This window comes from Poecilia reticulata, linkage group LG13 (assembly GCF_000633615.1).
Source record: "Poecilia reticulata strain Guanapo linkage group LG13, Guppy_female_1.0+MT, whole genome shotgun sequence".
NCBI classification, from domain to species: Eukaryota; Metazoa; Chordata; class Actinopteri; order Cyprinodontiformes; family Poeciliidae; genus Poecilia; species Poecilia reticulata.
The window spans coordinates 32,136,155-32,152,343 of record NC_024343.1 but is presented as its reverse complement, the minus strand read 5'-3'; the positions used below and the strand labels follow the sequence as shown (position 1 = coordinate 32,152,343).

The 16,189-nt window shown below is 41.6% G+C and overlaps 1 protein-coding gene and 1 long non-coding RNA gene across 6 annotated transcripts; both read right to left on the bottom strand.

The window, feature by feature from the left end:
• Window positions 1-234: 234 nt before the first annotated feature.
• Window positions 235-3,904, bottom strand: LOC108166799 (uncharacterized). 4 transcript variants are annotated; one of them, XR_001777190.1, is made up of 3 exons: window positions 3,865-3,904; window positions 510-563; window positions 235-443 (listed from the first exon to the last, which is right to left on the bottom strand). It is a non-coding gene; the product is annotated as an uncharacterized LOC108166799 (long non-coding RNA). The 4 variants fall into 4 exon arrangements; XR_001777188.1 differs by having other exon boundaries at window positions 235-440; XR_001777189.1 differs by lacking the exon at window positions 3,865-3,904 and having other exon boundaries at window positions 510-571.
• Window positions 3,905-4,048: 144 nt separating this feature from the next.
• Window positions 4,049-16,137, bottom strand: LOC103475212 (sushi domain-containing protein 6). Of its 2 annotated transcripts, none has more exons than XM_008426660.2 (5): window positions 15,585-16,137; window positions 9,700-9,797; window positions 8,724-8,921; window positions 5,754-5,886; window positions 4,049-5,444 (listed from the first exon to the last, which is right to left on the bottom strand). In XM_008426660.2, exons 1-5 carry the CDS (start codon window positions 15,749-15,751, stop codon window positions 5,117-5,119), a joined length of 924 nt encoding a protein of 307 aa, XP_008424882.1. In that variant the 5' UTR covers window positions 15,752-16,137; the 3' UTR covers window positions 4,049-5,116. The 2 variants fall into 2 exon arrangements, with proteins under 2 accessions (XP_008424882.1, XP_008424881.1); XM_008426659.2 differs by having other exon boundaries at window positions 9,700-9,801; window positions 15,585-16,133.
• Between the last annotated feature and the right edge of the window lie 52 nt (window positions 16,138-16,189).

Here is a 16,189-nt window from a genome sequence, read left to right as displayed (position 1 = left end):
TTATAGAATTTTAAAAATATTTGGTTGAAAATTTGCTTATACTCAAATGAGAATTTTTTTATTTATTTGAGTTTTAAGTGAAAAATTTGAAAGGATTTTTTTGAGGTACATCTTCAGAAATATTCTACTACAAAAAAATAAAATAAAATGGAGAATCTCAAATTATCCATTATTTCTGAATATAAAAAGTCAAATACTTTAGAAACTCGGAAATTTCCAAGTTTCTTCAAGAAATTTTCTCAGAATAATCTTGTATTTTTTGATGGAAATTTCCTCCTTTTTTCCGACCCGGAGTCTCTAGTGACGTTTGATCTGCGGCTGTTGATCCCGGTTACAGTGAAGCTGAACCTGTCGTCTCTCTGGTCCGACTTCCTCCAGACCAGCTGGTCAGAAATGAACCAGAATCGCATCTCGGCGTTTCTCTGCGGGGTTTTCTGCTGCTGCTGGTCACACGGCGTCACATGAGCTGCACCGCAATAAATCAGCAGCTTAATGATTTAAATTCTTACCCGTTTCTGGAGTTCTTGTTTCGTTGTGATGGATTCATGGAAACTGCAGAACTTCTGACGTTAAATGGGAGAAAAGATTAAAATACTTAATTTTCAGTCATATTTGTTTAGAGATACAGAAGTTTAAATACACACTTTCATTGTCTGAAGTTAAATCAAACCTCATGTTTTATGTCAGAATTACTAAAACCAGAAAATGTAGCAAAATTTTGTTAACTTTCTTCTAATTCAGAAGTTTACAGAGATAATTAATCGCCTTTAAACTCAATGACTTGAGCCAAAACTTGAAATTTGTACCCATAATCCTCCTGATATATCATTTATGATGAAATGATTGATAACTTGATCAGTTAATCAGTACTTGAATTGACTTTCTACAAAATACTTTGTTAATTTCTTGGATACTTTTTACTTTTACATAGATAAAAATATGTTGAAGTGAGGCACTGTTTACACACTTCACATTAAAATATGTTGAAGTGTGTAAACTTCTGATCCTGAAGATTCTAATAAATTAATCTGACAGATTCTCTCACCATTACAACAGTTTATTATGGTCACTGTATTTGCTATAAATCTCAGAAATTTCCAAGTTCCTTCTCAAATCTGAGATAAATCTCAAAATTTCAAAAGCCAAAGATTTCCCACTTTTGAAACAGGAATGTCTCAAGTTTTTCCTGGAAATTTTCTGGGACTGATCTCAATTTCTGATTTTTTTTCTTCTTGCAAATTGTCAACTTTACTCGAAGTTTCAAAAGTAAAAAAAAAAAAAAAAATCAACTTTTGAAGCTCAGAAATTTCCACATTTAAATAATTCTGAAAATGTTAGAGTCCTCTTTTAGCAAATATTTGACTTTTCAAACTTGAATTGTTCAGAAAAAAACTGGACATTTCTGTGACTTTTCAAAAGTTTTCAAAAGTTTTTTCTAGAAAATTTCAGAGATCTGAATTTATTTATTTTTTCTAGCAAATTTTCAACTTTGGACCGAGTTTAAAAAGTCTAAAAAAAAAAAAACTCAAACATTTTCTAGAAAATCTTGGAGATTTCTGTCAAAAATGTCAGTTTTTTCTTGCAAATGTTCAACTTTTGAAACAGAAATGTTCAAGTTTTGGCCCTAATACGCCGCCGTAGATTATTGAGTCTTAAATTTGGTGAATCTAACTGACCTGAAACAAGATAAGTTTGGTTCTGGTTTAACTTCAGCGCGAAGGCCCAAACGGACCATGATGACGTCAGAGCTGCCCCTGGCGGTTCTGGTCATTTGCCCTTTTGCTGCTCCTGCCTCTGATTCACCTCCTGCTCGCTCAACCAGAAACATTTTGTGACTAAAGGAGGGACATTTCGCCTTTTCAGCTCCGTTTCTTCATCCATTTCTCTCCTCTTCCAGGACGTGACGTCGTCGCGTGGTGACGCGCCCGCAGTCGTTGCAAAACGTTGGTGTCATTTTTAAACTCCTCTCTTACATAAAAACAGTAATTGCCCCACGGTCCCACGTGGGAGAAGGAAGCGTTGGTCAGGATCATTCATCGAACCGAGCTGACCGCTTACAGTAACCCGAACCGGACCGCCGCCTCCAGTCCTGAGTCATCGGTCCACTTCCGCTTTTTGTGGTCGGAACTCCGAAGATTCGAACCAAAGCAGGAAGTGGGAATCTAAACTCTGGCTCCTACAGTCACATGTCAAGTTAGCGTTAGCTGTCCAGTCTCTTGTTATTCAGTTTTTATCACTGTGGGACAATAATGGACATTTCTGTTCTGTTCTACCAAAAACTTAATTTCCTGAAATCTTCAGGATCATTAAGATGTTTTTGGTAAATCTGAGGCTGGTTCTCCTTATTGCTGAATCAGGACCTCTGACTCATTTCCATCTGTAGATTTGGGCCAAGAGTTGGAAAGTAAATAGTTACATTTACTTAATTATTTTTTTTTGGGGGGGGGAGTACTTTTAGAAGTAGTTTTATGTTTGGTTAATATTATGAGGAATTGCTGCTGTTACTTCAGTAAAATGTACAGGCTGAGAGAAACTTCACCGAATGAAGAACAAACATGTTTCAACCAAAAACAAATGGACAGTTTATGTTGAAGTGAGACCTCTTGTTTATGCACCAGCTTTGTTATTCTGTTATTTACTATCTGGTGAGTCTGTCGGCCATTTGGAGGTCAGGTGAACATTTATGGAAACTATACATACAATCACTGGAAGTACTTTATACTTATGGTAAGATTTGATCATAATTAGCTTAAAAGTCCATTTCCGGGTGTGTAACATTTTCATCAAAGCCATTTATACTTTTGGTCTGTTATTGATCATCGATCATCAGATATTCTATCCATTCAGCTTTCAAGTGTTTTAGTAAATTTAAGCAACATTCTTTAGAAATATGGGCTGTGCACTCTTATGGTAGCAGCTTTTAGCAATGAGATGCGATTTCAGGCTCTAATAGCTTTGCTGACATGCTAACTCCTTTTAGCAAAACTTTTCCAGCGTCCAATCAGGTGGGTTCGTCTTTAGCGGATCCCATTTGTACGTCACATTTACGGGACTACCAGAAATGCGCGAAAACACAGGTTCCGGTCGGTGTTACAATTTTTAACGCATTACAATATATTAATCCAAATTGACTGTTAAAGTCCCGGCCCATATAAGTACGCATAACTTATTGGCATTTTAATGATTACAGCTTGTTCTGATCAGTTACTCGTCCTGTTCATCAATATTTTTTACTCGGACTTAATTTCCTGTTACTTTTTCAGTTTTACTTCAGTAAAAATATATTGAAGTAATGTTACTTTGGAGAACATTTTCAGCTCCACCTCTGATTGGGACATCATGTGTGCGAAAAATAGAGACTGATTACACTTCTGTCATAATTTAACATTTTACAACCCGGTGCTTTTGGGACGTTTTTCGTCTTAAAAAAATAATTTTTAAATGTATCTTTAGATTTACTCAGATTATCTTTAAATATTAAGATTAGATCGATCTAAACCATTTATAAATAAAGTAAAATAAAATAAAAAGTCCACTAAATGCTGTCCTGCTGAAACAATTGCTTTGGTAACTTGAAATTTCACCATCTTAACAAAAATAAAGCGGAAACCCACATTTTTTACGCTTCTGGACACGTGAAACCCAGATTTTCTCCTTCCAAGTGAAAAAAGTCCGGATTTGACTAACCGGTTAGCTCGACTCCCCCATTAAACATCGATTCTCTGAACTACGGTTCCCTCTGACTGTTGGATGTGGTCGGATTCTGAAACGGTCACATTTCCTGCAATAAATCTTTTTTTAAAAGTCTTGAAAGTGAACCGAAATGGCGCAAATGCTATAAGAAACCAGCGACACGACGCAAACCTTCAGCAGGAGAAAAATCCTTTCCACTGGCAAAATACTCCCAATAAACTCATTGTTATATTTGAGCTTTTTAAATTTAAACTTATTCACCTTTTCTGGTGGTTAAAGAGAAACGAGCCTCGCTGCGTCATCCGTCCGTCAACTTTCACAGCTGAAACTAATTACGTCACAAATCAGACCAACATAAACGCCTCAAACATTTATTTATTATTATATTATTATTATTCTGTGCAATAATACAATGTACAAATAATCATCTGCAAGTATTACAATCCTTTTAACAGCTACACAAAATCAAACATTAAATACATTCAAGGTCTGTGAAGGCATCATAAAAACAGGAAAGTGTCCGAAGCTTTCAGGTCATTTAAAGATTTTCTTTTTTTTTTCCCAGGTTAAGAAATAAAAAGCAAAACAAAAAAGTCCGTTAGTCTGTTTGATTTAAAGAAAATCAGTCTTAGGTAGTAGATTTAACTGTTATATTAAAAATATAGATATTTACATTCCGCTCTCCACTGATTACTACAGAAACACATTTGATTGTTCTCATCTCTCCAAATATATTTATTTTATGTACAAATAATAAAACGCTTAAATTACTTTAATAAATCTGTGCGTCGCGCTGGTTTAACATCTGCGCCACTGTCTGATCGCACCTGAAGACGTGCAAAAGTCTCAGACAGGAATGGCGCAGAGTCGATCGCCATGGCAACGGGAAACGTTCCTGTAACACAGCCCCGTCACTGAGGGGAGGGAAAAACGACGTCTCCAGAACTGAAAACCTCAAAAAACATTGACATAAATTAATGTTTAACAGCTTAGAAACCGGCCAGGAGGAAAACAACATCCAGCCCAGGCCGTACATTCATAACACACACACTCAATACAATCAACATTTCATTTAGAAAAAACGCTCCGGTCCTCAGCCAGCTCCGTCGACGCACTGGGCGCTGCTGTGGGGGCGCCAAACAGCGGGGATTCTTTTCCAAGCCGGCGTTTCTTGAACGTGTGTAAGTGCTATGATCAATAACAGAGGCATGTTATTGACTCGGTCCTGTGCGCCGACGGCTGGCCGATCGGATTTCGTCAGCTTCGTCTAAAAATCGTTTCCGTTCTGATGCCGTGCAGCTGCGGCCAATCAGGAAAAGTGCAGGCGGTGGAGGAATCAGCTGCTCCTCCTTCATCTTCGTCAGATGAAACGCTGAAGATCACCAGCTGTCACAATCGCGTCTCCACAGGAGCTCCTCGGCGATCAAGCGTCCTTATCGTCCGATAGATGGCGGATGTTCCCGTCGTTCAGCCGGTCTCTGGATCGGGACGACGGGACCTCTTCGTAGGGCGGAGGGGCGTTCTCCGGGCTCTGGACGGACAGCAGGGGCTGGTGGCTGCCGTCCGGCTGGCCGGCTGGAGGCGACGGGCAGAAGCCGGGTTCCTCCTGGGCCAGCAGGAGCTGGGTGGGTCCCGGGGCGGAGCAGGGAGCGATGCGCTGCCCCCAGCTGCCGTACACCGCCTCTTCGTAGGACGGGAGAGAGACGGAGAGGCCGTCCACCATCAGGTCCAGCTGGTCCGAGGAGCGACGGCTGCGGGAGACAGGAAGAGGAACCTCACATTATTTAAAGGTAATTAGGAAATGAGGTTCTAGTTCCACTTATCGTCAGTTTCCTACGATGACTTGGACCACGTGGAAGTGGCACAGATTAGTTTTTTTGGGTGAAATGATCGGAAGTGGGCGGTTCAGATTTGGTCATTTGGCCTGATGTGTGAACGCAGCCCAACTGATTTTATTTATACAGATTCAGTTACTGGACCACAAATCCAGATTCAGATCCAGTTATCATTCAATTCAACCCAGTTTGGATTTCAAAACGGTTTCTGTCTCTTCTCCTTACCCGTGCGATCGGCAGGGGTAGAGGCGGGACTTGACGATCAGGCAGGCGGTGGTGGTGAGCAGGAAGATGGACACGCCCACCGCGGTGGTGGCCATGCTGGGCATGTCGCCATCGGGCTTCATGCTGGGCCCGTCTGTGGAGGAGGGCAGAGACCAAAAACGTTAAAAAAATAAAATAAAACGACCACAGGTGGAAGAAACTCTGCAAAACACAAACTGAACGGCAGAAAAGTTCAGCTAGGAAAGAAAAAAGGATTAAATCAATTATTCCCTCTGGTTCTGATGTGTTTTTTTTTCTTTTTTTACATTTGGACAGTTATGTGTAACCATGGCAACAAGGTATTGCTTTTACAACCATTAGCAGCTGATTTCAGAAGCTCAAATAATATCCGAACTGCGACCCCCAAACCCCCGAGGAGCTGAAAAGGACGAATCCTGGATGCAGAGAGAAACAAGTTCAAACCATCTGTTCCAGAAGAGGAGCAGCAAAAGCAAAGGAGGAGGATTAGCAGAGTTTGCTAACAAGCGATTGTGTCATCCAGGACACGTTACTGTGGAATATTGTCTCTGCTGCTAAAGGTCCACAACTTACTGAGAAGATTTGGGGTAAATAAAGTATTTCTGAGTTTAATTCTTCAGAACAAAACTTTAAAAATAAAAACTAGCAAAACATCCTAAGCTAAAGGAGATTATATAAAAACACAGGTGTTGGGTTTTTAAAGGATTAATGTGCTTCCTGTTGAGAGACACTCCGGCTGTTTGTGGTGTTTTGCTGCCAGTAATGTCTGCTTTCAGAGGAAACCGGGAAACGGGGTTCCACAAGGCTGAGTGCTTGGATCCCTTTACCTCATAGTAAAACTGGAGCCCATTTGGTTCAAATAATCCGCTAATTTCTCAGATTATTTCAACACAGAGCAGTCATGTGTCATTCAGGGACCTCCAGTCATTATCATCCACTGCAGAGACAGGAATCTGCAGCTTGTGTTTAATCGTTTATGCATTTCATTACATTTCTGTAAAATATTTAACTTCACCCATTTATCAGCTGCAAGATGTCATTTTTTTTCTCTGCAGGTTTCCATCGGTCTGACAGCTTGGAGGAAATCTATCTCGGTTAATTTATAGTGGCTTTGCCCGCTTCCTCTTTGTGCGCTCTGACTTCCTGTTGCTTTGCGTTCGACTGAATGGCGACAGAGGAAGTTGGAACAGTTTGAGGACGGCGAAGCTTCTAGTTCCTCTGCAGCGAGTCAGAAAGTCTCTGAGCGGATCTGCTAACTAGGTCAAAAGATAACGGCGATAAAGCTGCTGCGCGTTGCCAAAAGGAGCAAACCGGGGAGATTTTCAGGGCCAAATCCAGCAAAACTATTAAAATAGTTTTAATAAAATTCAAAATAAGTTATTCTCTTGATTTTCACAGACAAAGAAACTAAAGTTTTTTTTGTTTATTTTAGGAAGGAGAGAGAATGTGAGCAAGTAAAGGAAGTAAAGTTGTGCAACCCTAATTTTAAATGTTGTAAAAAAACAGCAAAGCCTCGTAAAAATGACTAACTGCTGTTCAGAGTATCTGGGTCAGAAGCGACCGTGAGTCAGTAGATCATAAACTGAGAAACGCCGCCGCATTCGGTCAGCGCTACGGGAAACGTTCACAGTTGCCCAGTAACCTCTGCACCAGAACTCGCACTGCAAAACAGAATCCTGCTAATTTTTCTGTAAAATTCGCATCAAGTCGGAGCTGCATGGAGCTTCCTGTGTGTTTTATGTAAATGTTTGACTTGGTCAGCTGAAACGGTTCTTCCCCATTTTATTCAGAGCTGGAGTAAAAGCATCCATCAGCAAAACCCGTTTGCTTCCGCTTTTAAAGTTCACTTAGAAGAAGTCCTTTTATTCATTCATTGAAATGATCGCAAACAGGAATTAAGAAAACAATATGCAGAAGATTCTTTCATGACGTTTGAATTGGAGGTTTTCACTGGAAGCTGCAGAAGCTTTTCACACTTCCAACCTTTAAGACATCTACATGTTCGGCAAACTGCATGTCATCCTCCAAGAGAAGTTTCCAAAACACGAACAGACGGGAGATCAGCAAGAAACAGGTGGGGAACCACAGGGCTGAGTGATCGGACCTCTTATCTTGATGAACTGCAGGGGTTCTTTCAGCTGCCGTCTTCCAGGAATATTTCTTAATCACATTTTTAGCTGTTAGGAAATGTCATCATGAACTAGTAATGTTAATGAGAAGTCATGGCCACCATGCAAATCAGCATAAAAAGCCGTCGCTATGACGCTGTAATCTGAACATTTAATCCCTGCTAACCTGCATATGCAGCTCAACTGGGAGCAAATGATTGTTTTTAATCAGCAGAAAAGACAGAATCCTGTTCCCGATATTTTAGTTTCAAACATGGTCAGATCTCATTTCCATGTAAAGTTCATTAGAAAAGCACCAGAAACGTAAAGAGTTATTTTAAACCCAGATTGTAGCTTAAATCTGAATCCACGGATCAAACTGGTTGCATAAAGGCGTTCGCTTGTTGGACGAAATGATTTACGCAATGGAACTGTAACATTGAGATCTCCAAGGTGAGCTCTCCAACAGCAGGAAGTGGACTACAGTGCAGGGCATTCTGGGTAAATGCAAACATGCTAGCCTAGCGTTAGCACCTCGTGGTCTTGTGCTAAAGACAAAAGTGAAATCCTCCAGCCGCTAAAATCTGACACCACTCCATTTTTGTTTACATTTCTTCAGGGGTTTTTGTGTCGTTTCCTTCAGCGGTTCTTGGTGCAGCGCCCCCACAGGCGAGGAGGGGAACAGGTTTTTAAATTAGTTTGGTTTGTTTGACTCAGTGCAGCATGAAAGAGAATAACTGCAGCTAAAAATGTAACAATTTTGGTCCCAATTGAACCAAATCCACTGGACTACCAGCCTCAGATTCATCATGATCATCTTCTGTTTTTCTGAATAAATTGGTACCTTTCATGGGGATGCAGGGCGGGATGGGGGCCCACCTCCCCCGCTGACACCTGGAGCTGGGCTTCTTGTTGCCCGTGTGGTATCCGTTCTCACAGAAGATCCGGATGACGGTCTTGGGAGGAAACCCGCGGCATGGAGACGGGTCGCAGCGGAAACCTCCATGTTCTGGTACCAGAGGGTGAGAGCAGTTCAGCCGGCCTGCAGGGTCAGAAACAGGACGACAGACGGGTGAGCGGGTTTCTGGCCCATCTCCGACCTTAACAAATGCCTGACCTGCCGATTCCAATTTTGAACAATTTTCTTCATTTTTTATAACAATCAATTTCCATTTTTTAAAATCAAAACCGTTGAAAAGTTGTCAAACAAACAGGGCAAAGCAAATGAGGCAGATTTTTTAAACCTTTGCAGAGGGAGAAAAAGATTGATGGGATCGGTTAGCAATGGCCGATCACAGATATTCCAAAAATGTATTGATTTCTCTGTGCATAACCAACTATTACTTTCTGTATTTGGTCTAGAAATGTCAAAGTTTCAACCATCAGTCAAAAGGTGATGGACAAGAAGGTTTTTTTTCCGGCTTCAAGGTGATGTTACATGCAAGTGAAAAGTTCCTTAAAGGGTTGGGACTTTCGGCCTTTACATCAACATGTACGTCGTCACCTCAGGGTGAGTCAGAAAAACATTTTAACTTTCAACATGTTTCCCCCCCCAAACGTTTCCAGAACGACAGTTTCCATCACGTCTTCAGGCTCCGGAGCCCCAAAAACAAACGGAATTATGACATAAACCAGGTTCAGAGGAAATAAACTTTTACAATAAGTTAAACCAGACGGCGGGTTTCAAACCTTCAAAAAGAAGACGGTAGAAAAAAAACACAAAGTTTCACATTCAGTCACGATCAGAAAGAGTCTTCAGAATGAGTCAGAATCAAGCCATAAAAAGGTCAAAGGTTGCACACCAGGTGTGAAGAAAGTACCTGCAGAGAGGAGCGGGGAGGAGGCCAGCAGGAGGAGTCCACAGACGAGACAGATGCGTCCGCTCGGCCATGAATACTGGACTGGCGCCGACATGAAACTTCCTGAAGAGATGGAGAAAAATCCCCGACATACTTAATATTTTCACACCGAGTTATTCAGAGAATCAACTCGCCTCTTAGGATATTTTTAAATCTAAAAATCTAAGACCAAAGAGGACATGTTGGTTTCTGGTGCCTCAACAGAGACTCTTGTTTCTGGGCAGCTGGAAAACTAGAGCAGCAACTTGAGAAAACATAAAACCAGAGCAGAGCATTTCACAAGAACTCTGAACAGACGAACAAACACACGCAGGTCAACATCTATACCCATATTAGGACTTTTCATCCACTTTCGATGTTCCCCCAACTCTACAAAAGGGTTCTGCCGCATTAGAACGGGTTTAGGGCCCCATAAGGTCCATCGGTCTGCAGAAGTCAGGTGAATATCACAGAAACGCTCCTAAATAAACAACTACAAACACACAAGTTGGTATTTCTACCCCTATTAGGACTTTATATTGACCTCCATTCATTTTAGTCATTTAATTTATGCCTGACAACATAATCCTAACCACAACCAAAACTTGATTCATGTCATACCTCTAAATAAAAAAGCAGGTTTTATGCATTAATTCACAAAAATGCCTACAACTTCCTGCTATAATAGTTAAAAACCACCAAATATGCCTCAATATGCATTAATACACAGCAGAAACTGTATTAGCATTAGCCGCTAAGCTAACGTCTACAGTCTTCATGAACATTAAATCTTTAAAGAACCTGAATTAATGAGTTACAACAAAGTTTAATTTCCCTTTGGGATCAACAAAGTATTTTTTTTACATTTAAATTTAATTTGAATCTTTGCTTTTGGGGGTTCAGCCAATCAGTGCCAAGGAAAGCTAATACTCCAGGATTGACCGCTTTCAAACGCTAGCCAATAGTGCATCAACTAGCATTATGCCTAGTTATTCCGGCTTCTTTAGAATATTTTAGATGTGAAGTTAGAAAAACATCTACAGTTTTCCACCACGAGCAACCTGGGAGCCACGTTCCACACAAAAACCCACCAATAATGAACCATGGGCTACGGTGATCCAACAAACGACGCTCTTAGTGATTCAGGAACCCGGGGCTCGGAATGCTGGTTGCCATGGTGATTCCCTCCCTTCCGGAGGGGTGGGCGGGGCTAAAGCCCTGCTAGCATGCAAGTCTGAGCTTTAACGGTCACTGAGCTCAAACCACAAACCTCATCCTGACATGCTTCACCCATGAGAGGCAGGAGGTTCTGCTGGTCCCACATCTGAAGGTCTGTGATGTTTTTATGGTGTTTTTATGTGAGGCAGGTTAAAAACGGCATCGATTTCAAAGTAAAGCTAACCGTGTTTATACTCGCCTTGCTGCACGATTTAGCAGAAACGCACTAAGCAGAGCATTTCATGGTAAAAATATCACAATAATAACCTCTGGGAACATGAGTGTGCAAATACCACACACACAAAAAAAAAAAAGCTAAAATGTTTATTCAGTCTTGTGCTTCTCCAAGTAGAACATATTTAAGAAGTTTCATTTTAAATGCACAATATGTATTTTTTGCACAATCTTGACTTAATTACTGCTCTGAAGCAGCAGTAATTAAGTAATTAATACTCCAATTAACAACTAATCGATTAATTGATGATTATTTCAATTAATTGTTTCAGCCCTAATTTTGACATTTGTAATTTCTCTACAAAAGAAACGAGAAAAAATTATTCAAATCAGAAATCAAATCTGCAATGGGGGAAAAAAATGATTTCAAACGATTAAATCGTTTCAGGACTATTTTAAATGATTAACATTTATTTTTTAACGCTACCGTTTCCAGATCAACATTTTCTTTTCTGTGTGTTTGTGCATTTGAGCGTTTACTGCTGACCTTTGCACCTCCTCAGGCCACTCACTGGATCCGTTCAAATGAAAAAACGAAACAGACAGATTTCACCCCTGAAATGTTTCTGCAGCACAGAGAAAATCAACCATGATAAATTTCTCCTTTTATTTAAGCTAAATGGATGCAAAATGATTCCTGTGAACCACTCTGAGCTTCTGCAGTAAAACTCTGACATCTTCTCCACTTCGACATGAAACCAGCCGGGCTGCAACCTCTCAGCCGACTCAAAGTGAAACCCCTCACCTCAGAGCGTTTACAGTTTCAACAGAGCCCATATTGACCGACGCTCATCTGGAAAACATGCAGAGCTTCTGAGGTGACGCTTCCTGCCCCTCTCTCCTTCATTCCCAGACAAACACGGCCTGTGAAGCGCCAGACCTCTGCCAGCATCAAACCAAATGCCACAGTGTGTGAAAATGTGGGTGTGTGGGAGTGTTTTCGCCGCCTTCGGTGTGTGTGTGTTGGGAGCTTTCATGTCAACAGGGATGCCAGTCATCCCAAGAGCAGCGGCGGGGGAGGGCCCGGCGCCACCGCAGCACGAATACGCCGACACCTCCGTGTGATGCGACCGCGACCTGCGTGGGCGCCGCGTCTTAGTCAGCGCTGATATTAGGCCTGCTGCTGTCAGAACCAGGCAGAATTAAAGCCACTGATCAAACATTCAAAACGAGAGAATTAGCATCAAATTTGTTTCAGCTGCAGGAAAACGGGAGGAGAAAATTATTTCCCTCGTCTCAAATTCAGAATAAGGAACAACATGATCTGCGTTGAGCCGTAAATGTCAGATTTCCTGCAGACATCAGCGACTCGCAGCCAGGAACGAGACGCTTGTCATGCAGGCTGTGCTGCATCAGCCTCTGCTGGGACGATTCACGTTTCCAGCTGCAACCTTAGTAATCAATTATTATATTGATCGATGATCATTTGGAGCAAAGGATGCATCCGCCGCTAAAAATAATGTTTACTAATCTGTTGATTAAAAAAAAAAAAGATAATTGAATCGTAAAAGGTGCTTAAAACGAGTTTGAGTTTTAAATGCAAATTGTTTTTATGTTTTGTAAAGTTTGGCTTAATTCTGAGTTGTTCGTTTGCCAAAAACAAAAACAAATAAAAAGCCAGCGGTTTTATTTCTAAGCCTTAAAATCCCCTGAAGTTCTGGATGCTCCAGATCAGAAAACCAGGATCTGGTCCTGAACGTTTTACTGATTTCTCACACTTTGAGCCTCCTGCTGATTTTCCTCCTGCAGGGTTTTCGCTGCGGCTCAAACGTTTACAGCAGCAGGTTATGGAAACGCGCAGCTCACGTCATAAGGCTGGATCATCATTTGCAGCTTTGATGGCCCTTTTCTAGGAAAAAAAAAAACTTCCGGGACACAGGAAGTGATGCGCTTTGTTTCCAGCCACAACATTCGACTCGTTTGGCACAAACACAGGAAGACGAGTCGCAGCGCGAGCGACGCTGCTGCAGACAAGAGGAGGAGTTGTGAGGGGAAAACCCTGAGCAGGAAGAAGCTGCAGGACGGACGGCAGAGCCAAGTGGCTCACATCCGACAAACTGCATGAAACCTGCAGTTTGAAACTTCTGTAAATATGTGTTTTTATTACATATTTGTTAAAACTGTCATCATGTCGTGACAGTATTATACGAGTCAGATAATCTATAAAAAGATCAATCTCCTACACCTCCATGACGGCCTGAAGAAATGCACCACAAACCACCAATCAGAGCCAGGAGGAGGGGCTTAGCGCTGTCAATCACCCTGATGTACTCCCTGGAAAATGTGCTAATGGTGGAGAAACAACTTGTATTTTAAGGAAAACAATTAAAAAAAACAACAGTGGCAATGCTAAGCATTGACGGCAGGAGGTTGAGCAGCACCATACCAGATTGTGATTGACAGCACTATAACCCGCCTCAAAGCTCTGATTGGTTGGTTCACAGATTACCTTGAAATTGATCAACTGAATTACTAATATGTTTTTTAATGACTTATCGTGATTTATAGCTCCTTCACGTGTGATTTTAACTTCATTTCTGATTAAATAGAAACACTGCAATTCTTTATTTGTTGTTTTTTAGACGTCTGCAGAAAATAGACACAGATTTGCATGTATTTGTAATGAAAACGCCACAATCAGGCTGATCAGCAGCTGCAGCGGGAGGCTGGATGTTGACATCGGCTCACAGCGAGGCGTGATGGAGCCCCACGGCTCCACATTCAGCTCTCTGCGATGCAGGAAGCTTTGTCTTTGCGCTCATATGTGCAGTCAGCTGTGAGAGAAGCCATTCAGCACGCTTCTGCACAGAGACAATGCTGACAGTGCATAACGGGATGGGCTTTCACCACATCTCTGCTCTCTGACACAGATCGGATCTGAGCGATTACACCAAAATAACCTCAAAACACAAGCAGGTGAAGCTTAAAGCTGCTTTGTTTTGGGTAGAAGCCGAATCCAAACCCCTCGGCCATGGAGGGAGTCACCAGAAAACATGAAAACTCTGCACTTTTATCCAAAAAAAAAAACCACTTCTGCAACATCAGCGTTTCACTTCTGCTCCTAAAGTTTCGTTTTAACCTTTATGAATTTCGCATCAGGCTCTCAGCTTGCGATAGCGCACGTTTCTGGTGTACAAACACATTTTCTATTTAAATAATGCAAGCAGGGCCGGATTCAGGAGGACCTGGGCCCCTGGGCTGAAGCCAGTTTGGTGCCCAAAACATACAAGGTTATATTTTGTCTGCAAATTACTTTAAAATCTTTTGTCGTCATTTTTAAAGCACATTTTGAAGCTTTAGAAAATGGTAAGATTTGAGAAACATCCTCAATTTTGACAGAGTTTAAGTGTTTTTGACTTTTCTCAAAAAGAGTTAATGCACCAAGTAATTAAAAAAAGACCAAAACTAACCAAACAGGTTCTGATGTAGTGAGGGTTGTTTGTTCAGGGGAACTACATTTTTCAGAGACCAAACCAGAAGATGGAAACAAGCTTGTTATAAAGTTTACTTTTTTTTTGCAACAATTCATTAAAATTTGCATGTCATTTGGATGGAAACATGGCTATTGTTATGCAGAAACGTCACATGTAAAGGCCTTGTCAACATAGAACTAGTTTTTCCAAATTTTCTGAATTTATCCTTTAAAATTTCTAGAGAAACAACAACATAAATTTTAAATCCCATCATAAGTTGCCAATATTGTGGTGGTAAACAAAACATCCTGTAGCGTGCTAAAGGGCTAACCCATTCAAATGTGCGCCTAGCTTAAAAATCCTCAGCCGTATAAGTCCAGTGAGTAAAACAACCAATGCTTTTCTCTATCATGTTGATAAATGTGTTTTTTTGTTTCAGTGTCGAAAAGGTGAGAAAATATTGTTTTCCAGGATTTAAAGGAGTATAAATACAGGTTACCAGGCCAAAGTTTCACCTCGATGCATATGTGGGGTAAAAAAAAAAAGCCAACCCCGTGTGGGTCGGGCACCAAACCGCATCCTGCTGAACGCGGCCCTGCGCAGACTCATCCTCTCATCAGCTGGCCTCACGCTCCAGTCCACCGGTATTAATCCGTTAGTTTGTTTTTGCTCCTCCTCACTCCGAGTCCAACTACATTTACTAATAACCAATAAAACAGGACTCCTCATCAACAGCCAGGCAGAGTAAAACTCGCTTTGAATTCACCCTTTAACCAGTTTCACTGAGCGCAACTGGAAAAGTGAAAACTGATTTTTTTGAAAGCTCCGTTTGGTGAATGAAAATAAACTGAAATGGTAAAAACAGGAGAGCAGACGCGTTCAGCTCTGTTGGTATTCTAGAAATACATGTAGAATAAATCCCTCCGTCGCTCATTTAATAAAAAGGTGTTTCGTGTCTGAACGTGTCCTGTAAAGGCGAGGTAAACGGTGAAGACGCCTCACCTGTGGGGCGGCGGCGCGGCGGGGCTGGCAGGCGGACTCCCGGTTCGGTTCCAGGCTCTGAATGGGGACGAGGCGGTCGGAGCTCCGCGGTCAGCTGACGGTCTCTGCTCCTGCTCAGCAACAAGTGAGACCTTTTCTGCTGCTCCCCCTCGCTTTGACTCATCCATCAGCTGGGCTTCGCAGCGACACCCCGGCCTCCCATTGGCTGCTGGCGGCTAAGCCCCGCCCGCCGGCGCGGCGCCGTTACATTCTGGAAGCGCCGTCCCTTCTTTTCACCACAAACAGACCCACATATGAGAGAAAAGGGAAACTGTGGCCAGATAGCGCATTTAAAATACATATTTAAATCGAGAATACCCGGAAGGTAGTAAAATCATCTCAGGGCTGCTTAGTGATAAAAGCCAGACTTCCTGCTTTTGACTTTTACCCAGAAGGACTCAAGAAAAAAACTCCCAGAAGCTGAACTGAGACGATGTTCAAAGAACTGGTGCATACAACCTCAAAGGTATTTACTCAAAACTGCAAAAAACAAAATGAAATTAGCTTTCACTTTATTATAAACATTACATGAGAAGTCAGACGTCAAATGTTGAGTCCGTTTCTGA

Bases quoted from the DNA above. Each gene is read 5' to 3' on its own strand.
- LOC103475212 (XM_008426660.2), bottom strand. From the start codon at position 15,751: ATGGATGAGTCAAAGCGAGGGGGAGCAGCAGAAAAGGTCTCACTTGTT. The intron at 5,887-8,723 runs GTACCAATTTAT...CCTCCTCCACAG, and splicing joins GCCCTGCATCCCCATGAAAG to ACGGGCCCAGCATGAAGCCC. The intron at 5,445-5,753 runs GTAAGGAGAAGA...TGTCTCCCGCAG, and splicing joins TACCCCTGCCGATCGCACGG to CCGTCGCTCCTCGGACCAGC.